The sequence below is a fragment of the Ambystoma mexicanum genome, chromosome 8 (assembly GCF_040938575.1).
Source record: "Ambystoma mexicanum isolate Mex_15411 chromosome 8, UKY_AmexF1_1, whole genome shotgun sequence".
Lineage (NCBI taxonomy): Eukaryota > Metazoa > Chordata > Amphibia > Caudata > Ambystomatidae > Ambystoma > Ambystoma mexicanum.
Window position 1 is genome coordinate 1,091,260,902 of NC_090929.1, and position 27,186 is coordinate 1,091,288,087.

Sequence of the window (27,186 nt, forward strand, 5' to 3'; positions counted from 1 at the left end):
GACGGACAGCACGACAGCCATGTTCTATCTGAACAAGCAAGGGGGGACTCGTTCGCCAAATCTGTCCAAGCTTGCCCAGAAAATATGGATATGGGCACTCAGACGGAACATCTTCCTGTCATCGCAACATGTTCCAGGGGAGCTCAATTCCCTAGCGGATGCTCTAAGCAGAAACTCCCTCCCAGAAGAACACGAATGGGTCCTTCACAGAGACGTAGTAGAAGATCTCTTCTCTCAGTGGGGTTTCCCCACTATAGACCTATTCGCCACAAGCGAAAACAAACAATGCCCAGGATTTGCATCCAGGTTCCCCCAGCCGGACTCCCAAGGGAATGCCCTGTGGATGAACTGGTCAGGGATGTTTGCGTACGCTTTTCCACCAACTCCTCTCATCAGGAAGGTGGTGTACAAGATGAACAAGGAATCTATGACGCTCATCCTAGTTGCTCCCATGTGGGCGAGACAACCATGGTTTCCACACCTACGCAGGATGGCGGTGTGCGAACCCATCAGACTCCCAGCCTGGTACAACCTACTGTCCCAGCAACAGGGTCAAACAGTGCATCAGGAACCCAACTCTATGAACCTAGCAGCATGGCTCCTGAAGTCATAGAGTTTGGACATCTCAAATTACCACAGAGGTGTATGGACATTCTAAAGGAGTCCAGGAAACCAAATACAAGGCACTGTAACTTTGATAAGTGGAAAAGATTCGTTATCTGGTGCCAGAATAAACAAATCAACCCGGTTGATTGCACTCCTTCCAACGTTGTGACATACATGCTCCACCTGCTGGATGCAGGGTTGGTTTTTAACTCGCTGAAAGTACACCTGGCAGCCCTCTCGGCTTACACCACATCCCATAACAAGGTCTCGTGGTGGAAAGTACCAGTGGTTAAAGCCTTCATGGAAGGAGTAAAGAGACTTCACCCTCCTATTTCGAACCCACCGCCAGGATGGGACCTCAACGTGGTGCTAGCTAAGCTCATGGGACCCCCATTCGAACCCATGCATAAAAGTAGTCTCAAACACCTGACTTATAAAACGGCCTTCTTAGTAGCCATTACCTCCATAAGAAGGGTCAGTGAAATTCAGGCTCTGTCAGTGCAGGATCCTTTCTTTACTATCCACAAGGACAAACTGGTTTTACGCACACACCCTAGGTTCTCACCTAAATTCATATCCAAGTTCCATGTAAACCAGTCCATCGAGCTTCCGGCTTTCTTCCAGAACCCGCAAAGCTCGGCTGAGGTGAAACTACACACCCTAGATGTGCGTAGGGCGGTCCTATACTATGTAAATAAAACCAGACCGCTAAGGAAAACAGATCAACTGTTTGTCTCCGTAGCTACAGGCAGAGAGGGGGATCGCGTCTCTAAGGGCGCTATCTCGAAGTGGATTATCAACTGTATACAGCTGTGTTACTCTCTTTCTGACAAGACTCTGCCTTTTACGCCAAGGGCCCACTCTACTAGAGGCATTGGTGCCACTCTGGCTTTCATTGCAAATGTTCCCCTCGACACCATTTGCAAAGCGGCTACTTGGAGCTCTATTCACACTTTTACTCAGCATTACTGCATTGACACTCATTCCAAGACAGATACACAAGTGGGACAAGCGGTTCTAAGACACCTGTTTGCTCATGACCCTTCTCACATCCCACCTCCTTCTTCTGGTACTGCTCGCTAATCTATGCACAGCATGTGATCTAAGCAGATTCCACAAGCCTCAGAAGGGATACATTACTCACCGTAATCGTATTTCTGATGCTTGTATCTGCTTAGATTCACATGCGACCCACCCTTCCTCCCCTCCGAGAGAAGGCGCATGATTGCTTGTAGTCTTACCTTTTCTGTCTATCTGCTTGGATTATCTGTACTCACGCTACTCCTCATGCTTCCTCATGTCAGAAAAAATACAATCTGAGGATCCTACACGCGTGAGGGATCTTGGGTACAGTGGACGTCACACTAGGGATAGTATTACTGGCACGCCTGTGTCGACGCCCATTTTCGACTTTCGAAAAACAAACTGTAATACTCCGCAGCTTCCACTAGATGTCGGCCTATGCACAGCATGTGAATCTAAGCAGATACAAGCATCAGAAATACGATTACGGTGAGTAATGTATCCCATATATATGTTTTTTTTTTTTAATTATTGCCCATCTTTTTTTGCAATAACATTTTTTGGCCGAACCATTCCTTTAAGTGCGGTGCTAAAGATTCTAGTTCGCAGGAACCTTTGAATGTGAACAAAGCGCACCCTGGAAGACTACTCAAACCCCTAATTTCTCCTTTTTAGTTTGGGCTCTTATAATACGAAACTGTTGTATTGGAGTACAGATGGGGAGAAATGGCATACAACTAGGGACACCAAGCTTGTAGGTGGTGTTTGGTTATTTTCCCACCTACTCCTCCAGATAGGATTTTGGAATGTATGTCTTTTACTCCCAATTTTTAGAATTGGAGAGTGAATACAATTTCAAGAGTTTCCTCCTTTCGCAAGAGAGTAAAAAGTGTCTGACAACTATCCAATTTGTGCTTAAAATTCAAACTTTATGCAAAAACATTAGTACCAAAACAGCTGTATTTCAAAGTGTTTCTAAATAATGTATTGCAGCTGTGGAAAACATTTTCCCCACACAAGAACCTTGTAGATGCATACTACCCAGCTTCATTTTCATGATATTTGGACACCAACTCTGTTAAGAGCTACTACAGATGCCAGCTAGTTAAATCGGGGGATTCATAAATCAAGTACCTCACACTACCAGCATCACTTCTCTGCCTCTCGGGCCTACTGTTGCTGCCTGGCACTACCTGCTTGACAGCCACTCCATGTTGTTGCTCAGTTTCTCCTTCCCTTTGCTGCTGTCTCCCCTGTCTCTCACTTTGATGCTATGCCTCTCACCCTTAAGTGTTGCTATGCCACGTTTTGTGGTCTTTTTGTCACTCTGCCTCTCCCATCTCTGCATTCTGCTGCTGTTTCCCTCCTATATCTCGCTGTATCGGTTGATATAACTCCTCTTCCTCTCTCGTGTCTTTACTCTGGCTATATCTTCTTTTTTTTCATTTTCTCAGCTGTGGTTGCTACTCCTTTTCTGCCTCGCACTGTCTCTTATGTTATTGTCCTGTCCTTCTCTAGTCTGTCTTTTCTATTTCGGCTCTCCCCACCTGCTGCTGATCTGTTTTTTATTTTAGTGTCTTTAAACTTCTGCCACTAATGTAACCCATTACCGATTTTCCAGCAAACACCAGCAAACTTTAAGTTAGTGGAATTCGATAACCAAACCATTCTATCTGCCATTGATGACGTGGCACTACTAAGCTTGCGCAAAGCCAAATAAAGGGCACATCTTAATGCCTGATATATCCCTGACCTCAAATCACTGCGCAATGCCAAGAGAGTTGCAGAGTCCAAGTGGAAAAATGCGCCCACCAAACTGAACAAAGATATCTACACCAGTTTGTCCAAAAGTTATAAAAAGGCATTGTACTAATCAAAATCTCCATCTACAATGACCGAACCTCCAAAGCAAACTCTGGCACCAAAGAATTATTCCTATTCTTTGCGAGCTTGAGTCTCCAGTACCTCCCCAAGAGGTTTGACATAAAGACCCTGCCTGGTGCACAAGCATTCAAAAAGCCCTCCTAGACAAAATAGCCTTGCTCCAATCAAAATTCCAACAAATAAAACTGAACCTAGCCTTCAGTCAACCAGCACAGAGCCCCATATTCTCCACACAAAAAGCGCGGCCTTACTTCGACTTTACCCCAGTCTCGGCAACCGAGGGGACATATGCGCAGCCACACTCTCTATCGAACTTGCACCTTTCATCACAACACTAATGAATGCTTCCTTCAAATCTAACACCGTCCCCACCAGCCTAAAAGACGCTTGGGTTCTCTCACTGCTGAAGAAACCCACCCTGGACCCCAGCAGCCCCACTAACTACCGCCCTATAACGAAAGTGCCATTCTTCCTTAAAATTCTTGACGAAGCAGCCTACTTGCAAATCCGAAAACACCTAAACCCATAACCTCATCGGTCTCCGCCAATCAGGTTTCTGACCAGGACATGGCACCGAAACAGCCTTGCTTGATCTTAATATTCAAATGGATGAATTTAAAGACCACGGCAACCTAGCACTCCTCCTCCTACTTGATTTATCAGCGGCCTTCGACCTTGTCGACCATAATATACTTTGCAATCACCTCGCCGCTGCAGCCCAATTCTCATCTGATGCCATACTATGGATACAATCCTTCCTGTCCAATAGAACCATGAGGGTTTTCTTACCCACAGCATCAGCTCCACCTGCCCCAGTCTCATATGGTGTTCCGCAAGGCTCTTGTGTCTCACCTGCGCTATAAAACCCCTTTTCGATTTCCCAGACTATCTGTGTGTCACTTACACTAACTATGCAGATCCAAATCCTCATACCCCTTACAGGCTCTTAATACACCGACACAAGATCTCTAAATCAAATCTAACAAGTTATCCAGGCTTGGATGGCCCAGCACGGCCTATGTCTCAATGATGAGAATACAGTGCTTCTCATCATCAGCCCACAACACAGAATAGACTATCCTTGATGCCACCTACAGGTCATTTATGATTGATGGAAATTCCATCCCTGTATCCAAAGAGGTAAAAACTTTGGGCATTTATCTTGACTCGGCCCTTGCACTTAAGAGACAAGTTAACGCAACACCCACTTCGGCTGCCTACATTGCTAACCTCATCACGGTTTGCAGACCGTTCTCGTCTCCAGCCAGCTGCACAACCCTTTCCAGGGCTCTAATACTATCCCGACTGGATTATTGTAATGCCCTTTATATCGGAACCGACCGAAGCAACATCAAGAAACTACAGCTGATCCAGAATAATGTACTTAGAGCAGCGCTGATCATCCCCTGGAAAGACCACATTAGCTAGACTAGATGCGCCGCACACTGGCTACCAGTACAGGACTGCATCCTTTTCAAAACCCTCTCCTTGACACGCATATGTATCTCGCAAACTGCCCCAAATACCTATCCCAACAAGTTCTAACTGTATAAATCTAATAGACCCATGTGCAGCACCTACACACACACACCTCCTCACCATCCATAAATACAAACTACAGAAAGCTGGTGGTAAGTTTCCCAGTGCTAGCTGCTGAACACTGGAACTCCCTACCCCCATCACTAAGATCAGAAGCCTAATTTTGGTCATTTCGCGAACACCTCAAAATCTGACTATTCTCCCTAGAATAGACCACTCTACCAAACCATACTTCAGATTTGTTGTCCAATATGTCCATGTACCTCCAATTTTTAACCTTCACTAGCGCCTTTGCCTATCTTACTATATGCAATTCTAAAACCTGTAACTAACATGCCTGTATTTCAACTTAAATATACTTATTCAACTATATGTATGCTCATAACTGCTAACTATCATGTATGTAACCTTCAAGATCCCAGCGCCCAGATGCCTCAGGGTTGGGTGCGCTCTACAAATGGCAAAATAAACGTCTTTTGCTTTGCTTCTATGCCTCACTTATATTGTTTGTCCTATCATTAACTGTTTCCCTTCTCACTTTCTTTGTTGCCCTATCATGTAGCTCATTGATCTCTGCAGCTTTACCATTGGGTGCTCCTTTTTTAGATGGGTCTGTTCTGTGCCGTCACAGGTATAGCAGCCCTGTTGATTTGTGTGTTCTGAGCCATTACAAGTAGAGCATACCGGATGAAATGTGTGTTCTGAATCACTGAACATTTAGTAGTCCTTTTGATAAATCGAAAGTATGTCAACTCTGTTACTGTTGAATGTTACTAGCATCTTAAACGCATATCTCTGATGCAAATTCATTAACTCGCCTATCAACAGGATTTGAACTAACAGGGTACACCATCTCTGCAACAGGGTTATTGATCCACTGAGCTGCCTTTCCCCAACAGGCTGACGCTGAAAGGGGCATTGGGTTAGGGTACTGGCAGTTCCATGTGAGGCTTGCCTGACATATATGGCTTGTTAAAAGCTCTATGCCTGTTTGGGCTATCCTTCCTTGGTCAGGAGATTTATAATGAGGCTTTGAAACGTGCCCGTTTTTGCAGTGGGACTCAGTAATCGGACATGGCAGAGCAGATGTTTTGAAAAGCGCAAGATCGAGTAGAAGGGATTGAAGTATATGACAGCAAGCAATCTTTTCACGCTGTTGGAAGTTGGTGGGAAAAGCTCCGACATTGTTCTTGCTCAGTACTTTAGCTCGCTGCAGAAAATCCCAACACATGTTTGTGCTTTCTTAACAGCAGGTCTGTTAAGATATTCCGGTACTGTCCCAAAACGTAGCAGTTCTGCTAATAAATGTGGGCATGATGCGATCAGCCCTGCTGTGACTATTAGGCATTATAAAATGCGAATAGCAGCTTCGATGATGAATTGGGCTACTTTGCCTGAATATATAGCATTCCTGTTGAGGTACTGGTACAATCTGTGCCACTGAAAATATATACAGCACTGCTTCTACCTGTATCCATTATACCTGCTTGTGGTGGGTGGCCAGAAAGGGAGTTGAAGTTCAGACCACACGTCTAGCTATTTGTTGCTCTCTAAGAAAACAAACCATGTATAGTGCCCTTTCATGCACGCTTAAGACAAAAAAACACATCTTCATATAGAACAGCAAAAAAGCTTTTGCTTCTCACAAAAGCCAAACAACTGCTTGCTGGGTGGCTAATATCAAGAACCCCAGGCCATTAAATGCAATTGATGTGCTTCTGTGATGAAAACAACTAAGTGTGAAATGCCCATGCTGTTGCAACTGCTTTGCCTCTATTAAAGCGGATTAAGACCAAGGAAAATTAATCAGAAATGCAGCCCTTGTTTAAGACCATTTTCATTTTACATCATACTACCTGTGTCCTAAAGCAAAGTGAAAAGCATGTTCATGATTCAAGATGATTTAACCTATGAAATGCACATAAAACACATTTCTTTTTACATTGCTCAGAAAATATTATCTTGATAGAATCATTAACAGAGAAGAGTGTTTAAAAACATTAAACAGACCAGGACTCGTCCCAGTTGCTTCTTTCAAGGAACTATGTGGCTTGCCAAAGTAAAGAGTAGATTTGCAAGCTGCCAAGGGCCAAGCTGTTACCAGTAAGCGCCATGATTTATGGGGGTGCTGCCATAAATAGCCTGTGTAAGCAGTACGCAAGGAAGAATTAAAAGGGCCGCATTGACAAGATTTCTGTGCGTAAAAACGCACCTGATCTGGAGGGCTGTTGCCATCCTTTGACTGCCCACGGCCATGCTAAGACCCATGTCCATATACACCTAGTTCCTGTTAAAACACCACCTCATGGGAACTCTGTGTGCTCACTTTAATCAAGCCTCAACATCAATCTTTGCACTTGAGGTGCCTGTCTGTTATTTTTCAAAGCAATCTTCTAAGAGTTAATGACTTAAATGAAGCTCGGAACACTCTGCTGGCGTAATAAAATATCTTAACCAGGTCTGCTTCAGCCACTTGGTTAGTGTCCTTCACTGAAGTCCTGCCAATCACAACCATTGGCAAAGCCAACCGTTTTGGCTTGCGTATAAGTATGGGCATTTTGAAGACCTTGTTATTAGATGCCCAGGTACATAAACCATTTTGCACCTGATGTCATCGATTGCTACCACCACTACAGCAGTGTCTTTCCCATGCCTATCAAAAGCCCAAACTGTTGGCATTACCAATGCTTGTTTTATATGTAGGCATCAAATTATCTCTGCACACCCGCCCTATCCTAGGTGCTGTGGCCAGTGTTTTTGCAATTTGGACAAAACATTTGTCATTTTTTGTTGGTGGAGCCAGAATTTGCGGGTGCCTTTGACAGGAAGCAGCAACACCACTGGGTTAAAGGACTTCATATCTCATACGCTATTTGTGCAAGTGGAAGGCCAGCAGAGATGATGGCAAAGTTGTCAGGGTTGGGCCACTGACTTGAGTTACAAAAAGAGGGAGCACATGGCCTGACGTGCACACTAGTTTCTTTGTGCCCAAAACAAACCTACTCTTCTCCCCTTTTGTCATGGTGCCGCCACTCTTGTGTTGAGCCATCGGATGTATGCTACCTTTCATTGGCTGGCATGACGTTTGGTTAATGTTTTTACTTGGTGGGAGCATAATCATTGAACCAGAAAGACCCAGGCAAGGTCTGGTACTTTTAAAAGTAGCAAGAGAGTCGTTGAACTGACCATCTTGAAGTCCTTCAGCTGAAATTCTGTCATCTGTATTTGAAACTAGTAGTAGTAGTACCCTCAGCTATGTAGGAGTGGGCACCATGTACTGTCTTGCCACCGAGTGACCTATCCGTCAGACAGAGAAAAAAAGTTTGTGCTGCATGTTAATAATAAAGAGTAAATGGGCAAGACAGAGTTTGAATGGCAGCCTTAACAGCATTGAGGAAGCCATGACATTTCAATCACGTATGGAAAGGGAAGGGGGGGGGATGTCCGAGGTTTGAGGAAGAGCTGTTGGAAGCTACGCTAAGAACAGGGAAAAGGGGATGATTGGTGAAGAGGTAGACCTCAGTTTCCTAGTGTAGACTAGGGAATTGATGTGCTGAGCCTGGGGGGGTTGGGAGGGTGAGAGTATAGGAGTAGTATGCTGGGTACGTTTCATGTACCCCTCTTTGTGCTCTTTACCCGTTTCACACTGCGTTATACCTTATACTAATGCTTATGGTTTGAGAGAACTTACTCTGCTGGGGAAGTTACTTGGCTTGAATATTAGAATCTGTGTACTAACATTTTTTAGCCAGTTACTCCAGCGGTAAAGCTCTGATTGTCCACGCTGCCAATGGGAATCTCTGCTGCTCCAATAAAAGTAGGAGTTCAATCCACACCCGGAAAGAAAGCTACTATCCATATTGTATGGTCTGAATCCCTGGAGGTTGTCCTTGTGTGTGGAAGCAGGTTGATTCATTGTAATGTTTTAATGTGAACTTGTACAACTGATGGCGAAGGATGAAAGGGTAGAGTGGACAGTCATTGAGAGGGTTGAAGTGTTTCATTTAGTTTATTCGATATGGAAATCAAACATGTTGTGACATTGTGTGCTAAATACTTTTTCCATTGAATAATTTTGCTTTTGTGTCAAATAACATTCTGAAATTTTAAGCACCGTTTTCTAAACTTGCAGCAGTGATTCCAGTAGTAGCTCCAGTGATGAGTCTCCAGCCCGTTCCGTGCAGTCTACAGCTGTTCCTGCGCCTCCACCCCTGCCACTGCCCCCTCTGGATAAAGATGAGCCCCGCAAAAGTTTTGGTGTGAAAGTTCAGAATCTTCCAGTGCGCTCCACAGGTAAACTCGTACTTAAATATTCCTTGCAAAGTCTCTTAATGTCCCTTTTGTGTAACACAGCGGCTATCCCCTTCACTTTAAATTGAATTTAGTAATGCATGTCAAATGAATTGTTCGCTGCCTACCCTGTCAGTAATAAAGGTAAGGCTACTGTTATTTAACCTGGCTTCTTTTGCACGGGATCGTCGACAGATTCAGAGGATTGAGTCGGGCCTGCTGTCTTGTAAATAATTGGCTAAGTCATTCTAAATAAAATCATTGAGTTGAACCATGAGAGAGTTTGTATTTTTTTATTTTCGGATTAAAGTATTCCTCGAGGTGCACCCTCCAACAGCACTTTGCATCCAGGCTGAAATCTTCAATACTCCTACGTCCCCTCCCCTTTCCTCCATACTTATGGGATATCTCTCCGTCCTGTGGGACGGGACCGGAACACTTTGTAAAAAGCATCCACGTTTTTTTCAAAAATGTGTCCCTCCTCTCTTTCCTGCGCGGGGCCCGGCACGCGGCTGTAACCCCGCCCACCTTGGCTCCGCATCGCCCATCAGTCCTTTTCTCTGCATGATCGGGGCCGGACGCACTTGCATCCTCGGAAGATTTTCTTCCCGTTTTTCCCTCTTTGGCTCTCGCTAGCGTTTGTTTACTAGTTTGTATATGTCTTTTAAACTAGATTTTCCAGACTGTTCATCGTGTCACTGTCGCTTCGCGAGGGCGGATCCCCATCCTCTCTGTTTAGAGTCCGGAACACCGTTGGAACTCCTGTTTTTACTGTGACTCCCTTTCGATCCGGGCTCTTCAGCGTCGGTTGGAGCGGTGGGAGGTGGTGTTCGGACGGACGACTCCTCCGCATTTACAGGCGTTCATCGACGAGAAGAAAAAACGTCCAGTAAGTTCTTTGATTTTCAGAGCACCCCGGGGGATACCTTCTCGGGTTCCTCTCGAGCCGGGAGGGGCGTTGATCGCTCTGTTACCGGGGTTCGCCCTGAGGTGCCTGTCGGGCCTAATAATTCTACCAGAGTTTTCTCCGAGGGTCTAAGTAAGGGGCCTGTGATCACCGGAGTACACTCCGAGGCCCCTCCTGTGGGGGCTGTGTGTAGACCCAGTTCCACTGAGTCGTGGGGTACCGGAGCTTGCTCTGAGGCCGTTTTTTCAGCTTCCCACAAAAACCGGGGTACGCCCCGAGGTCTTGGCTGGGCTTGAGGTTACCGAACGCATGTTCGAGGCCCGTGCCGATAGGGCTTCTACTGGGCCTAGGTCCGAGGTCCCTCGTACAGAGGCTAAGGCTACCAACAGTTCTGAGGGGCCGGCAAGGCCCTGTCGGTGACAGCGCACCGTTCCCGCTCTTGTGGTGACACCAAATCTGTTGAGGGGGCAAAGAAGAAAGTTTCTTCTTTTACCGGCAGTGCCGAGGCTCTTCCTTCAAAAGCTCAGTTGGCGGTTGGTATGTCACAGAAACATTCCAGGCCTCATAGTACCGGCTCTGCCGAGGTTCCTTACGTTAAGGCTAAAATTAAGACCCCTGATCCATCGACGGGGACCCCTGCCTCACTTCCTCACGTGCCGCAGTTCCCCTCAGATGAGGACAAAATGGCGCCCGTTCCGGCCACGACCACCGCAGCCATTTTAGGTACTACCCCTACAACTAAGCCATTGGCCCCTGGTGTAGGGTTCGGTCCTTCGGGTGAACCTAAGGTCCCTTGTGCGGGTGCCTCCTCCTGCGCTTCCGCCTGTGCCACCATTGTCCCCAGTGGACAAGGCAGTGCCTGACTCGGCTCAGCAGGAGCCGGACCTGTCAGATGACCCTCTAGGCGATCAGGACAACGAGGTCCTGCCCCGCTCTACTAGAGCTTTCCATGACCGGGTACTGGACATGAGCTTCTTGGATGTTCTGGTGCCCGAGGCACCTGCTCCGCAGGAGGGTGTGCTTTCTGGGGCGTTCACCTTGTCTCCTTTGAAGCGTACCGACCTGTTCTTGCAGAAGGACGTTCTAGCCGAGGTCCGAAGAGTTTGGGAAAAGCCACATTCGGGACTTTTTGTAAATAAAAAGATTGATGCGAGGTACAGGCTACATTCCCGGAAGAAGTGGCCTTGTCGTCTTGTCTGCCTCCCTCCTCCACAGTGGTGGCTGCGCCCACGCTGCAATACAGACCTGCAGCTTCCTCCTCCTCCGCGACGGCGACTCAGGTCTTGGGAAAGGAGGACAAGCTCCTGGACTTCCTAGGGAGGAAAATCTTTGCCAATTCGGCCTTGCAGCTCAGGCAGGCCAATGCAGAATTGATTTTGGCGGGAGCGAACATGGGGATGTGGAGAGGTCTGTCAGAGTTTGAGGAGCACATTCCGGTCGAGAAGCTGGAGGATTTCAGAGGAGGCCTTTCCGATGCCAGGGTCTTGGCCCAGGATCTCCTGGAGGCTGCGGCTCGCCACGTAGACACCTCGGCTCGGGGTCTGATGCTAGGGGTTGATCCCTCGCGGCAAGCATGGCTACATGCCACTAAGTTCTCGATGGAGGTGCAAGACAACCTTCTGGACCTTCCATTTGATGGTTAGGAGATGTTTCACTCTTCTACTGATGTAGAGCTCACCAAAACCAAAGACAGCACCCAGACGGCCAAATCATTGTCTGTTCTGGTTAAACCTCCCTTCAAGACTCAAAGGCTGTTGTCGCAAGGTCGACCTTCCTCTGGTTTTAGGGGCTTACTCGACCGCAAAAATCGCAGAGTGGATACTCCTGCGGGGAATAACCACGTAGACAACAGCGTACGCGGTATTTCTCCCGCTCCTCAGCCTCCTCATCAGGTTCAGGTGGCACCGCCACTGATAAACCTGCCAAATAAGGGTTTTCCGCGCTCGCACAAGACCCCGGTGGGAGGACGCATTGCGTCTCATTTGGAGGCGTGGCAGACCATCACAGAAGACAGATGGGTCTTGTCAGTCACTTGAGCGGGCTTCCGCTTACCTTTACCCCCTACCCCACCCCTCAACCCTCCTTTTCAGCTGTCAGGCTCACCCTCCCTCAAAGCCGAGGTTCAGAAACTTCTGCTCCCCAGAGCCGTGGAACCCCGTTCCCCCTTGGGGAGCGAGAGGAGGGCTTCTACTCCCGGATGTTTACGGTGTCCAAACCCAACCAGGCTGGTATGCGCACCATCCTAGACCTTTCCCAGTTCAATCTTTTCCTACCCCAAGAGAAATTCAAGATGATCACGCCCAGCCAGATACGCTCCTCTTTGCAGACGGGCGATTGGCTCAGCGTTGTGGATCTTCAGGACGCGTACATGCATATCCTGATTTGGAACCCACAAAGGAGATATCTCTGCTTCTCTTTGGGAGAGGAGCACTTCCAATTTCAAGTGCTTCCTTTTGGCCTCAGCTCGGCGCCGCGTGTCTTCACGAAGATGATGTTGGTGATTACTGCCTAACTTCGTCTCCAGGGTATCCATGAGTATCTGTATTTGGACGACTGGCTCTTATGCCGGGGTGCGCCCCGAGGCCTTGGTGGGGCTTGGTGCTACCGAACGTTTGTTCGAGGCCCGCGCGAGTAAAGCTGTTACCGGACCTGGGTGTGAGGTCCCTCGTACAGGGGCTAAAGCTACCAACGTTTCTGAGGGCCTGGCAAGGCCTTATCGGTGAAGGTTGTTTCTCACCGTTCCTGCTCTTGCGGCGACACCAGATCTGTTGAGGGGGCAAAGACGGGAAATTCTTCTTTACCGGCAGCGCCGAGGTCCTTCTTGAGAACGCTAATTTGGCGGTTGGTATGTCGCAGAAACATTGCAGGCCTCATAGTACCGGCTCTGCCGAGGTTCCTTATGTTAAGGCTAAAGTTAAGACCCCTGATCCATCGACGGGGACCCTTGCCTCATTTCCTCACGTGCCACAGTTCCCCATAGGTGATGACAAAATGGCGCCCGTTCCCGCCACGACCGCGGCGGCCATTTTGAACGCTACCCTGACAGCTTCGACATTGGCCTCAGGTGTAGGGCTGGTTTCTCGGCCTTGTGCGCATCCTTATCGGTCAGTTTATGACCGGAATGCTCGGATACCCCTTCCGTACAATGTTTTGTTGCCTGCGGGGGGGGGGCACCTTTGGTTGATCTGTCCATCCAGATATAGGAGTGGGCCATGCTTCATTTCGTCTAGCTGCTTGCGGTGCACATCCCGGGCCAGCTGAATGTCACAGCGGATGCCCTCAGCCGGCAGACAGTGGTCAGCTACGAGTGGGAGTTCAAGGCGGAGGTCCTCTCATGGACTTTCTTGAGTTGGGGCACACTGGAGGTGGACCTCTTCGCTATGGTGGTAAACAAGAAGCTTCCTCAGTATGCCTCCAGAGGGGGGCTGAGAGCCTCCTCTCTGGGGGATGCTCTCGAGATTCCATGGCACAACATGAGAGCTTACGCCTTCCGTCCTCTTCCCTTAGTTCATCGAGCAATTGGGAAGGGGAAGAACTCTGTGAACTGTTCCCTTCTGCTCATGGCCCCGTGGTGGCCGGCCAGTTTTTTGGTTCTCAGAACTTCAACACCTGTCGGTGTTTCCGCTGATCAGGTTACCAGTAACCCCAGATCTTCTTCATCAAGGGGAACAGCAGATGTGGCACGCCTCCCCACAATCGCTCAGCTTGGCGGCATGGTGCCTGATTTTAAGTCTTAGAGCATTTTAACTTGTCTACGGATAACATGCGTATTATCCAGGCAGCCAGGGAACCCTCGACCAGATCCCAATACAGGAGTAAATGGCTCAGGTTCTGTTGTTCGTGTTTGGAAAAGCAGTTGGATCCAAGGGTGGCTGCGATGGACACGGTGCTGTCCTTCGTGTCCTCCCTAGCAGTCGGGTGTTTACGTTCTGTCATGCAGAACTTACTTTTCAGCGGTTTCCGCTTCTCTTGCTATAGACCAATGCTCTTATTCTCTGTGTAACCCAGTGGTTAAGAGGCATTTTACAGGCTTGACATGCCTCTACCCTCCGGTTCGTAGTCTGCACCTGCCTGGGGTCCTAAATGTAGTCCTGACGGCGCTGTGCCATAAACCCTTTGACCCAATGGCTACGGCTGACCTCAAGTACGTGTCCTGGAAAGTGTCTTTTCTGGTAGCCGTTACGTCAGCGAGGAGAGTGAGTTTGCTCCAGGCATTGTCGGTGGAGCACCCTTTCTTGATCTTTCACAAGGACAAGGTAGTCCTTCGGACGAACCCAGCTTTCCTACCAAGGGTAGTGACCGAATTCCATCTGAATCAGTTGATTTCCCTTCCGGTCTTTTTTCCGAACCCTGCCTCGGAGGCGGAAAGGATTCTACACTGCCTGGATGTCCGAAGAGCTCTTAGTTTCTACCTGGACAGGACTTCCGAGCTTCGGAGCTCTTCCCAACTGCTTGTGACCATTGGTAAGCCGCAGGGCAGGCCGGCGTCTAAGGCATCTATTTCCAGATGGATTACCGCCTGTATCACGGAATCTTTCACCATCGAAAAGCTGAAACCTCCTAAAGGTATCCATGCACACCAGGTGCGAGGCAAGGCAGCTGCGGTTGCTTTTCTGAAGTATGTTCCCTGGGAGTCCATCGCTAAAGCGGCTACTTGGGGCTCATCTGCTTTCTGTAAGCATTACTGCCTCGATATGAGCTCTAGAGCAGTTCGGCCAGGCTGTGCTGAAGAACCTGTCTCAGTAAGGGGTATTTCCATTCACCCATAGTTCCTGTAAGGAGTGCTTGGGAATCTCCCATAAGTATGGAGGAAAGAGGACGGGACGTAGGCGTATTACCAGGTTACTCACCGTAGTGACCACCTTACTCCTAGTCCATAGTCTCCTTTCCTCCATACGCCCGCCGTCCCGTCTAATAAGGTTCCTCTGTTATTGCTAATGGGTCTTTGACCCTGCGATAGAAAAGGACTGATGGGCGATGCGTGGGGCGGAGCCAAGGTGGGCGGGGTTACGGCCGTGTGCCGGGCCCCGCGCAGGAAAGAGAGGAGGGACACATTTTTTAAACAAATGTGGATGCTTTTTACAAAGTGCTCCGGTCCCGTCCCACTGGATGGAGAGATGTCCCATAAGTATGGAGGAAAGGGGACTATGGACTAGGAGGAAGGTGGTCACTACGGTGAGTAACCTGGTAATTTTCTCATCTTCGTGAAGGACCTAAATATATCTGGTGTTTTCCACACTTCTTAAAACCTTAAGCTGTCCTTTTACCGCAATGGTTTCTTTTTTAACACCTGCTTTCTTTCAAACTTTTGCTTGGGGCTTTGCAACAATTTCCTTGAGGCATAACTGACGGGCAGTCTAGCTATGCAGAAAAACAGGGTGTCCATACTCCTGAAGAAGGTGGAAACGTTTTTGCCTGTCTGAATGACAATTCCACGCTCAGTCACTGGCCCTCAAAGAACACCAGCTAGGTGTCTTTGCTTACCTACGCTAGGAGTCACATAACACGCAATAGAGGTTCCAAGCCTCAAAGCCTGTCGTCCTAGAAAAGTGGCACGCATTAACATAGTCATCCTGGGCTCGTTTGTTGTCGGGTAAGGTTGGTGGGGTGTGCAGCTTTCTCGCTGATGGTCAAATTAAGTGCTCTCTTTGCCCATTAGACTGTGACTATATTTGTAGCAGGCGCAGGTTCATTTCAGAAGTAGCAATTGGATTAGATAAGACAAAAAATTGTGCACTCTTTGAATGGCAAGGAACACATAATGAGCATTCACGGCAATGATGTGTATGTTGAGCCTTGCACAGGAGCACAATTAATAGGAGGATATTGGTTTACTGGTAGGGCTTGGATGGGACGTCCTTTCCCTTCCATTCAAGGCCTACATGGCCAGATTTGGCACCACTTGTGGACCACTGTCCACATCGATGTATCTCTTCAGATAGTGAATAAACCCTTTTCGCTTTGAAACACACATCCCGGGACTACTTTGACATTGTTCTCTTAGCCATGGTGGCCCTGCACCAAAGGAGTAATACGAATGAAGGAAATTGGAGTTTATTGCTGCCCGCTTGGTTCTCTGCATGCAGTAATCAGTCATCAAAAGGTTTTAATCGCAAGACTGTCCTATGCTTTGCCATGTGGTAGAGCCAGCGGCACTCCATGTGGGCCACTAACTCCACTGATGATTTTATAATAATCAGTTGCAGGAGCAGTGCAGACTTGGTATTCTAGTTGTTCCCTAAGCAGTATAAAACATAATCTGAAATCTTTGTTTCTCCTACGTCCTGTCCCCTTTCCTCCATACTTGTGGGACATTCTGTCATTCGAGACAGGACTGGATCACTTTTGTCAAAAAGCATAAAAATTGAAGATTGTTGCCCTGCTCTTTTCGCGGGGTACCACACCCGGGGGCCCTCCTGAGCTCTGCATCGCCCTTCAGTCCCTTTCTCCGTGCAGTCGAGGCTGGATGCACTTGCATCACCGGGGACATATTTGTGTTCCCGTTGTCCTTCTTTCCTGCTCTGGTTCTGCAGTCGCTTAGTCCTCTGTCTATGCCGGAGTGTCTGGAATTTGCGTCCTGTTCTTCATGCGAACGTCGCTTTCCTAGGGCGGATCCCCAGTCTCTCTGCTTGGAGTGTCTTGGCCAGGATCATCGTTGGGATTTGTGTTTCTACTGCGACTCTCTCTCCGGGTACGCCAGCGTCATTTTCTTCGGTGGGAGGAAGTCTTTCAGAGCGTTCCTCCACCTCATTTTCAGCTTTTCATCGACAAAAAGAAAAGACGCCCGGTAAGTATCTTACGTTTTAAGGCGCCCCGGCCTGGGGATTCCGTCCCAGGGTATTCCAGGTCTGGGAGGGGCTGAGGCTCTGAGGTGCCTCGCAGGCCTAACGGGCATACCAGAGTTTTCTCCGAGGGCTCCCACGACGGACCTGCCAAAACCGGACCAGGCTCTGAGGTTCACCTGTCGGGTTCTAAACCTCAACCCAGTTCGTCTGTGGCTTTGGATATTGGGGTTCCCTCCGAGGTCTCAGTTTCTGGAGCTTTGCGCACAGACACCGGGGTACGCCCTGAGGCCTCCTTTTTTGGAGCTTTCTGTACCGAGCCACGGCTTGAGGCCCCTCTCGAGGGAGCTACACGTACCCGGAGGAAACCCAAGGTTCCTCTTTTTGAGGCTAAGGTCTGTACCGACAAAACCAAGGGACCTGCTCTGAAGGTCTTGTCTGTGAGGTGGATTCCTTAGCATTCCCGCGCTTGGAGATGCAATGATACCGTTTCTGTCGAGGGGGTTGGGGGGGGGGCGGTGGTTACTAAACTGTAACTCCTCTGTTTCTGGCTCTGCCGAGGTTCCTCCTCTGGAGGCTAATTTTGGGGCCACCTCCAAGATGACCAGTAAACATCGAGACCCCCCCCGCCCCCAGTACCAGCTCTGCCGAGGATCCTTGTGTGGAAGCTAAGATGTTATTTAAGCCCCCTGACCAGCCTGAAATGGTTGCCTCATCTACATGTGACGCAGTTCTCTTCAGGCATCGATAAAATGGTGGGCCAACCCTCATGGTTCACGGCGGCCATTTTGGATGCTTCCCTTACACCTATGCTCTCGACGTCAGGTGCTGGGAACCTTCTTTTTGGTGCTGACAAAAATCTGTTCCGCCCTTCTTATGACTGGCGCGCTCGGATGCCGCTGCCTCATACTGTCTTGTTTCTTCCTGCTTCTGCTCCACTGGTCTATGTGGACACGGTTGGTGGTGGGCCTTCTTGTCAACCATCTTCATTACGTTTGTGGGGGTATACCCGATATGAGCAGCCTCTGCCCGCCCAAGCACCTAAAAATTCATCAGAGGATGCATTTTTCTGGAAATTTCAGAGGCTCATGCACTCTGACCCCATGAAAGAGTATTTTAAAGGTCTTTTCAAGGCAATCTACCCTGAACCTCCTGTTGCACCTTCCACCCTGGCGATTCAGACAGCTCCTGCGGTGGTGTCACCTCTTCCTCTTGGCCTGCCTCCAGCTCTTCCTCCCCTACCTCTGCTGTCTCCCATAGAGAAGACACCGGCAGAGCGGGATAGCACTTTAAAACCTGAGACAGTCCCGCCGTCTGCTTCCGATTCGCCAGATGACCCTCAAGCAGATCAGGATATCGATGAACAGCCCCGCTCTGTCAGAGCATTCCATGACCGGGTCCTGGATATGATGGCCCTGCTTAACATTCCAGTACCTGAGGCCCCCGCTCCACAGGAGGGGGGTGCTTTCGGGAGCGTTCACCCTGTCACTACAAGAGCGCACCAGCCTGTTCCTCCAAAAGGACGTTTTGGCTGAGGCCTGTAAGGTCTGGGATAAGCCCCACACTGGGCTACACATCAAAAAGCGAATTGACGCACGTTACATGCTCCACACCTCTGAGGAGATAGCCTTTGTGTTTTGTCTGCTCCCTTCGTTGACGGTGGTAGCTGCGGCCATGCTTCAATCCAAGCCAGCCTCTGTAACCTAGATGGCTGCGGCTCCGATTCTCTCCAAGAAAGACCAGATTCTGGACTCCTTGGGCAAGAAAGTCTTTGACAACTCAGCACTTCAACTTCGTCAAGCAAATACTGAGCTCCTCCTGGCAGCAGCTAATCTGAGGCTGTGGAAGGAGTTGGCTGATTTCCAGGAGTGTATTCTTGCGGGTTGGCTAAATGACTATAAAGCCGGTTTGTCGGACGCCAGGTTGTTGTCACAAGATCTGCTGGAAGCTGCGGCACACCATGTAGATAGCTCAGCTCGAGGCCTTATGGTGGGAATTGACATCTCCCGCCAGACATGGCTCCATGCAACAAAGTTTTCAAAGGAGGTGCAAGAGTTCTAGACCTTCCCTTCGAAGGCAAGGAATTGTTTTATTCTTCTACGAATGAGGAACTTAAAAAGACCAAGGCGCGAGCACCCAAACTGCCAAATCTTTGTCGGTCCTGGCTAAGGTCCCAGCTAGGGCCCCTTATACACAGAGGTCAGGGTCTCAGTCTCGATACTTCTCTAGCTTCAGAGGGTTTCAAGACCGCTGTACGCGCAGAACTGGAGCTCCGGTTGGCTGCATCCGTCGAAAGCAACAACGTGGATGGTTTTTCTCTCAGCCATCAGCCTCCTCTCCTGGGACAGGTACTCTCCCTGCCGACAAATCTGCAAAATTATATTTTTTTTGTTGGTCGCATGAGACTCCAGTGGGAGGACGAATCTCGCCTCATCTGGAGTCATGGCAGACCATCACCGAAGACCGGTGGGTTTTGTCCCTCGCTCGGGCGGGTTTTCGCTTTCCCCTTTCCCCTATCTAACCTTTCAACCCTCCCTCAGAGCTGAGGTTCAGAAACTGCTCGACCTCAGGTCGGTGGAACCTGTTCCTCTTGGGGGAGCAAGGGGAGTGCTTCTACTCTCGTCTGTTCAGTGCCCAAACCCAGCCAGGCTGGCCTGTGCTCTATACTCTATCTTTCCCAGTTCAATCTTTCTCTTCCCCAACAGAAATTCAAGATAATCACACCCTGCCAAATAAAGTCCTCTCTTGGGAAGGGCGACTGGCTCAATGTATAGGACCTTCAGGACGCATAAATCCACATCCTGATAGGGAGACCACATTGAAAATATCTGCGGTTCTCCCTGGGAGGGAGCATTTCTATTTGTGTGTACTCCCGTTTGGTCTCAGCTCGGCGCTGCGTGTCTTTACGAAGATGTCGGTCATCGCAGCTTTCATTCGGGTACAGGGTGTTCATATATATATCCTTTTTTGGACGACTGGCTCCTGCGCAGCCCTTGTCGACTGACGGCTTCGAGCAGTCTCTACTCTCTCCTCCAGTTCCTGTTCCATCTTGTGCTGTCTGAACTGGCGGAAATCTTCCATGAACTCTCAAGACCTAATTTTCCTGGGTTTCCGTGGGAACACGGTCGACTCCAGGGTGTACTCGACGGCAGACTGGATTGGGGATCTATTCGCCATATGTCGGTTCTTCATCTAGTCAAAGCACATGACTGCTTGGTTGTTCCAGAGACCCCTGGGCCTCGTGGCTTCGTGCGCACTTGCTCTTCCCCTTGCTAGTCTCAAAATGAGGCATTCCCAGCTAGCACTTCAGAGCTCTTGGTGTCTGGTTTTGGACTCGGATTTCAAGTTGATCCCAGTTCCATCCTGCATGATGACGGATCTCCTATGGTGGTCTTCGAACAACAATCTGACAGTGGGGGGGTCTCCTTTCAGGAGCCCTGCCCACAAGTGACGATTACCACGGACTCCTCCCTTCTGGGGTGGATGCTGTATCATCGCCAGGTTTTTTCGGTCTATGGACACTGCAGGATAGGCAGTTTCATATAAATTATTTGGAACTCCTGGCTGTATTTCTGGCGCTGAAAGCTTTTCAACCGTCCATCACGAACAGGTGTTCTGCATCCGCACTGACAACTCTGTGGATGTTTTATATCAACAAGCAGGGTGACACCAAATCACCACCCCTTGTGGACCTTGCCATTCAGATTTGGGAATGGGCCCTCCAGCACGGCATTTGGCTACTGGCGCTACACATTCCAGGTCAATTCAATGTGACTAGAGACTCACTCAGCCGACAAACAGCGGCCCGTTATGAGTGGGAGCTGAACATGGAGGTCCTCTCCACCATCTTTCGCCAATGGGGCACTCCAGAAGTGGATTGCTTTGCGAATTCTGCAAACAGAAAACTTCCTCTTTATGCATCCATGAACGGCCTCTGGGACGCTCTTGAAATTCTGTGGCACAACATGAAGGCGTATGCCTTCCCACCTCTACCTCTGATTAATCAGTCACTTTGCAAGCTCAGGAATTCATCGAATTGCACTTTCCTTTTCATAGCTCCTTGGTGGCCAGCCAGATTTGGGTTCTCAGATCTTCAGCATCTGTCGATTTTTCCTCCGATCAGACTGCTGTTGATTCCCAACCTGCTTCACCAGTGCGATCAGCTGATGTGGCACCCCTCCCTACAATCTTTCGGCTTGGCGGACTAGTGCCTGAATTCAAATCCTTAGCGCAGTTTAACTTGTCTGACAATATGCGCATTATCCAAGCGGCCAGGAAACCCTCTACAAGATCTGGTGTTTAGCTAAGCAGCTGGTCCCCAGACATTCAATGATTATATTTTAAACTTTGTTTATTAATGGCCATGTCATCAACACTCAGCAGCATTGATAAAATGCAAATAGCAAAACGTGTTTACAGTAATCCGATAAAATCAAGTCATAAACACTTAAAGGAATGGTTCGGTCAAAATTTTTTATTGCCCCTACGGGTCGGCCATGTGTTTTTAAGCCTAAGTCGCTCGATTTTAGAAAAATTTCCTATGGACCTTACCCAAGTTTTCGTTCATTAAACGCACGCGAAAACTGGCATCAGGGAGCTGCCATTTTGTGATAATCCTATCACTTGCCGCATCTCCCTGGCTGACCTGCTTTTGCGGCACTAAATCATATCCCCCGCCCCTGAGCCTGACATTATCAAAACATTAATATTCCCCGCCTCTCTCCGTGACGTTTCTGTGCTGCGTAGGCAAACGCACCCATTCATATTCTACGCGACTTCACACAGAACCAGGAAACCAACACAGATCAACTCACAACACAGCGCGCCACAATTCGGAATATGAAACTGTACTTTAAAATCAAACAGCAACATGGTACATTTGGTAAAGTACATTTATTTGACATTAAATGTTTATAGAATATTCAGCAATTGCCATATGAACTCGGAATGCCATTTATTTTCTTTTATCTCTAGCCGCAAAAACTGTTCCGTTTTATTGTGAGTCGCGCGCTGTTCCTTTATGGTACACAGGGTGTTGGTTTTTGTTAAAAGAAGCACTTTGGTCGCACGGTGAACCGCAAGGCTGTTCCATCAAGTAGGCACTAGGCCAGCGTAAAGGTTGATATGTTGCTTCTAGCCGCTACTACCGCGTAAGGGCATATGAGCCCTTGGTGATCGTTCCATAAAATGGTCAATTTCGGTGCTGGACTGCCCCTGGGCAGGACAAAGACTGATATGCAAATGGATATTTCCCATCTGTGAAAGGCACAGTGAGTAAAAGCAGTGGCTGCGAACTCTCAAGTGGTTAATAACCACTGAACAGGTTATCAGGCCTTGTTCTGTCGAGAGAGGGGCGCCCGCTACCTTTGTAAACTAAATGTAGTGCAGTTGTTTACAAGAAGCTGCAGTTGGCGGTTGAAGCCGTCTGCCGGGGTCTGGAATAGGTGGCAGTGGCAATATGGTAGGATGTACCTGTTTAGAAAACATAAAAATTGAAATTAGTCTCACCAGCCGATCTTTATTACTATTATTCATTTTATTTGTTACGGGCGAGCTGAAACTATTTGCTTTCAAGGATAGTGCAATGGAGTCTGTTCGGCTCTAAAATCAATGCGAAAAGTAATAAAATAAATCGAGGTTAGCACATAATGAGAAACGACTGTCTACATGCGTGTGGAATGTGGACCTGCATGCCCATGTGCACGCTACAAGGACGATCCCACAAATGTTTTCCTAGCTCTCCATTCATTCATTTATTCATGCATCCATTCATTAATTCTTCATTCCGGTATAAAAGCATCTAAAGAGTTACTTACATTATATTTGCAATTTCCATTGTGTCTCTGCGTAATGCAGTCCGTAAATCCCACTGTGCTCTTGACAACTATTTTTCGTATACTGAACTAACATGAAACTCGGTCTAGTTTCAGAATTTTCTGCCTTATCGTCTTACGTTACTGCACCCCCCTAATCCCCCTTTCAAATGAAGTTCGTTCGGCATGGTCTCTGTGTCTCAAGGTAAAAAACAATAGAACCTTATACTGCCAGTGCGAGTTGTGGGCCTCTTCAGGCCGCCAGCTGAAAATCAAAGCCGCTGACCTTCACTAGAAATGAGCATACATTCTTTATTTGCAACATCCCGTAGTAAAGCCATCTGAGAACTTGAAGTTTCGAATCCATCAATGTACTGCTCCTCAATGTGCAAATGCGAACTGGCTTCTCTCCCATCTGCAACGGCTCGCTTGGCGCGTTCTATGGACCACAATTTTGTCCTCGCTGTCTGCGAGCTTTGCAGCCCCAAAGAACCATAACTATTGAGACTTTTAATTTTTTGGGGACGTTCAGGGAAAGTATAAAGTACCCGAGGAGTTAAGTGGAAAGTGGGATTTATTGTTTGTTTGTTTTTATTATTTGCAATACGCAAGCCTCCCCTCGGTTAACAGTGCGCAGCATTTACATGAGATTGCGAAAATTAGTTACATCAACAAAAATATATACATACACATATAGACACGGTCAGCAATATGAGGTGAATGGAGAGAGAATTCAAAGATGACACCCAGGTTGTTCGCCCCGCCCCTCCCGGATGGTGAAGGTAGGGGTTAGGGTTAGCATACTTTGTATGTACACTGTACAGTAACATTTATTTACAAAAATACAATTGTATTACAATTACTTAAACCGGGATTTGTACTTCACAACCAGCTCTGCTTTGGGTGGATATGGCAGTGGCAATGTTGGGTGGCAATGGATCAGTGCTCTGCACAGAAAAGTTCAAAATTCCATATCTGTGCTTCTCTAATACAGCAACAATAAGGCTTTTGACAAAGTCGAACTCCATTTCCTCATAGACTGATTTGATCACCCATTGCTTACTTCTTTTTGAAAAGGCCTTAGTGTAGCGAGACATCCTTACATTACCTGTAGTCCTAGATTGTACGGCCGAGATGCTCGTTATGGGCCAAGACAGCAAGTAGAGTCCCATGTCTCATGCCCTGTATGCTGAAATGCAAGCGCTTTGGCCTGTACTTTAGGCACATATTGTGGAACACCTCCAAACCTCCTGTGTGACAGAATTCTGTCAGTCCCCTCAAATCCCTTGATAGTTTTATCAAAAACAATCTTCTCAATGGCTTTGTGTGTCGGTGAAGATGGATTCAACCACTTCTTCCGTGCCTCCACTGGGGATAAAGGGCCATGTTCACATTGGTGGAAATGTAGGTTTTCTGACCAGCGGTGCACGTTGGTACAGTGGTGCATCAGTGACCGCCATTTTTCAAGTAGTATTTTCACTGACCCTTCACAAGTTTTGGAGCTCCACCCTTGATTGCAGATATTCCACTGATTTTATAAATCCTAGTTTCTCCATGGCCACTGAGGATGTACATTGTGTTACCTGCACGACCACCGAACTCACAATTTTCTTACTATCCATGTCCTGAAAGTGGTAGGTGCATTACTTGGCAGAAAATCCAGGGCTGTCGCACTGTCCATCGCCGGCTAGCCTGAATCGTTTGCCTTCAAATGTACTTGCTAGAGACAATTGTTAAATTTTCCAAGCATCACTAATGGCCGGAAACATATAATCACGTTGGTATTTGTAGTACTGCGTTTTTTAAATGAAATTGAGTCCCACAAACTGAAAGACAGACTCTAACTTTCTAAAACTAGAGCCACTAAAAAGTAATGCAGCTGCACACAGTAGATTGCCTGCTGGCAGTTTCCCCAGCATCGGTTGTGCAGACCATGAAAACGTATGTTGTAATGTACAGGCAGCATGTATTGTGATGTTACTGCCTTGTTGACGAGTCACATGAATCAATGGCTTACCACATACTTTCCCTCTGATGGAATGCCCACATTTCAGCATACTTATAATATCGTTCAAACAACTGTCGAATACTATGTATTTGCCCTCTTTCATTAGACTGTCACCCGGTGTCACACTTGTTTCGGACTGCTTCGTTGAGGACATTTCACCACAACTGAAAGAAATATCGCCGATATCCGGTTCTGATGCGTCGGTGAATGCTGCTGCTGGTTCATTCTCTTTCATTTCAACATCTGTTACTTCAACATTGATGGGAGAACACAACATTGTCGACAGCTTTTTTGGCGGCAATTTTTTGGCGGGTGTAGATTGTGTGAATTGATCTCTGGCTACTTCTGAGCTATCCTCAATAAATTCAGTATCGTCTTCTTGTGGTGGTGCAGTCGCAATGTAGCAATGGTCCATTACAACTTTACTGGATTCTCCGGACACATTCATTTCATGTTCTGGCCATTGGATATGAGCATCTCTAGTCTCAACACGCGGCGTCTGAATTAATAGTTCCTCCATAGTGTAAATGGTCTGGCAAGCAACATCTCTCATTCACTTCACTGTCTGTGTATGTATAGTACGTAGACCCACGGGAAACTACAGGACAGATTGGAAAACTGATGTTCAGTTTAAACACAAGATAAAGTATAGTACAATTGACTGGAAAAAAACATAAAATAGTCCCCAGCACAAAATGTTTTCTAAAGTTATGAACTGTTTGTAACTAACCTTATTTTTGTTTCTTTTCTTTGCAACTTTTTTGACTCGACCTTCAACATCTGCACGCTGTTGCTCCGATATGTATCCACATGTCTCCCCTTCCTCTTGCGCTGCAACGACTATATTTTCTGTATCCGCATAGACAGCACGAAATGAGGCTCCATCGACTCCCTGAAACATAGTATTTTCATTACTGTGTATCAAAATATTGTTAGCATAAAACACACTTGAGGACGAACACACATGTACATCTCAATAGCCAAACACGATTTAAACATTCTGTGGAACAATCAAACGACAAGTATTCGAGCTCTGACCTAGTTCGATGGAGCTGTCAGTATCCATACCTCTGACTCTGCATGGACTGCCACGAATGATTGTATTGAAGAGGAGGCATCAGCAACTCCCTGAAACACAGTACTTGCGTTAATAGGGAAGAAAGTATAGCAAGTGGAATCACGTTATATGATCACGCTCGATGGAGCTCAGTATCCATACCTTGTGCTGCTGAAGAATATCTAGGGCTGTTGTCAATGTGGTGCGGACTTCCGAAAGCTGTTGCGCCGATTCGTATCCGCATGGTCCCGCTTCCCCTGGAATTACTTGAATGTCAGGCTTCGCATCAAGTGCGTGGGTTGACGATTCAACAAATGCCTGAAACATAGTATTTGCATTAGTAAGCATTACAATATTGAAAACCTAACACTCGCTTGGGGTCGACCGCACAGGTACATATCAATGGCTAACCACGAATGACACATGTAGAACAATCAAAGGACAAGTGTTCAAGTCCTGATGATCACGGTCAATTGAGCTGTCAGTATCCAGACCTCGTGCTGCTGAAGAACATCTAGGGCTGTTGTCAATGTGGTGGACGCTTCAGCATCTCCCTGAAAGACAGTACTTGCATTAGTATGGATAACACTAATTATAACTGAAAACAAACACCAGGGGACGACAACTAAGGTGTATATCAATTGGAAAGCACTAACCAAACAAGTGGTAAATTAATCACACGATACATAAAAACTATTACTTGACATGCATAAAACAGGTCTGTAGCGGAATAGCCAACTATGATTACCTGATACGCGCTAGAAGTGGTTCATAACTGCGAGCACGTCACGGAAGTAGAATGTTCTTGCTTCAGATTCAAGGGATAGTCAAGAAGTGGTAAAGGTAAATTATTGTTTGATAATGAAATGCCAATGTTTAAAATTGCCATGTAAGGAGACAGAATACTTGAGTAATGCGCAATATAGCACAGTTCCCTGTGCCCATATATAGATTTTGTTTGTGGGATATGAAATCTAAAAATATATTGATAAATGCCATTATTCAAAAAGCTATACACTCATATCAATGTCGAAAGTATTACAAATTGGAAACAACACCTAAAATATCAATGAATCCATTCGGCTACCTACACACTACCGCAAGGCCTAAAGCTAAAAATGGACACTTGACTCACCAGTGGCGGAATGTGGACGAATAGAGTGGGAATAGCGTTTGCGAGCAATTTTTGTGTCGATCGCTGTTTATTCTTCTTTGTTACCCAAGATGTGGTGTACATGTTAGAGGGAAAGTGCCGGCTGCAGATGCGGTATCGCTCA

At 47.4% G+C, this 27,186-nt stretch overlaps 1 protein-coding gene across 2 annotated transcripts in view; it reads left to right on the forward strand.

The window, feature by feature from the left end:
- The window catches only part of SPEN (spen family transcriptional repressor), a 633,803-nt gene that overhangs the window by 195,138 nt on the left and 411,479 nt on the right, over window positions 1-27,186 (forward strand). For both annotated transcript variants that reach the window (XM_069611090.1, XM_069611091.1), the window contains exon 4: window positions 9,185-9,345. In XM_069611090.1, the coding sequence (XP_069467191.1) occupies window positions 9,185-9,345 (161 nt within the window). The remainder of the gene's footprint in view (window positions 1-9,184; window positions 9,346-27,186) is intronic.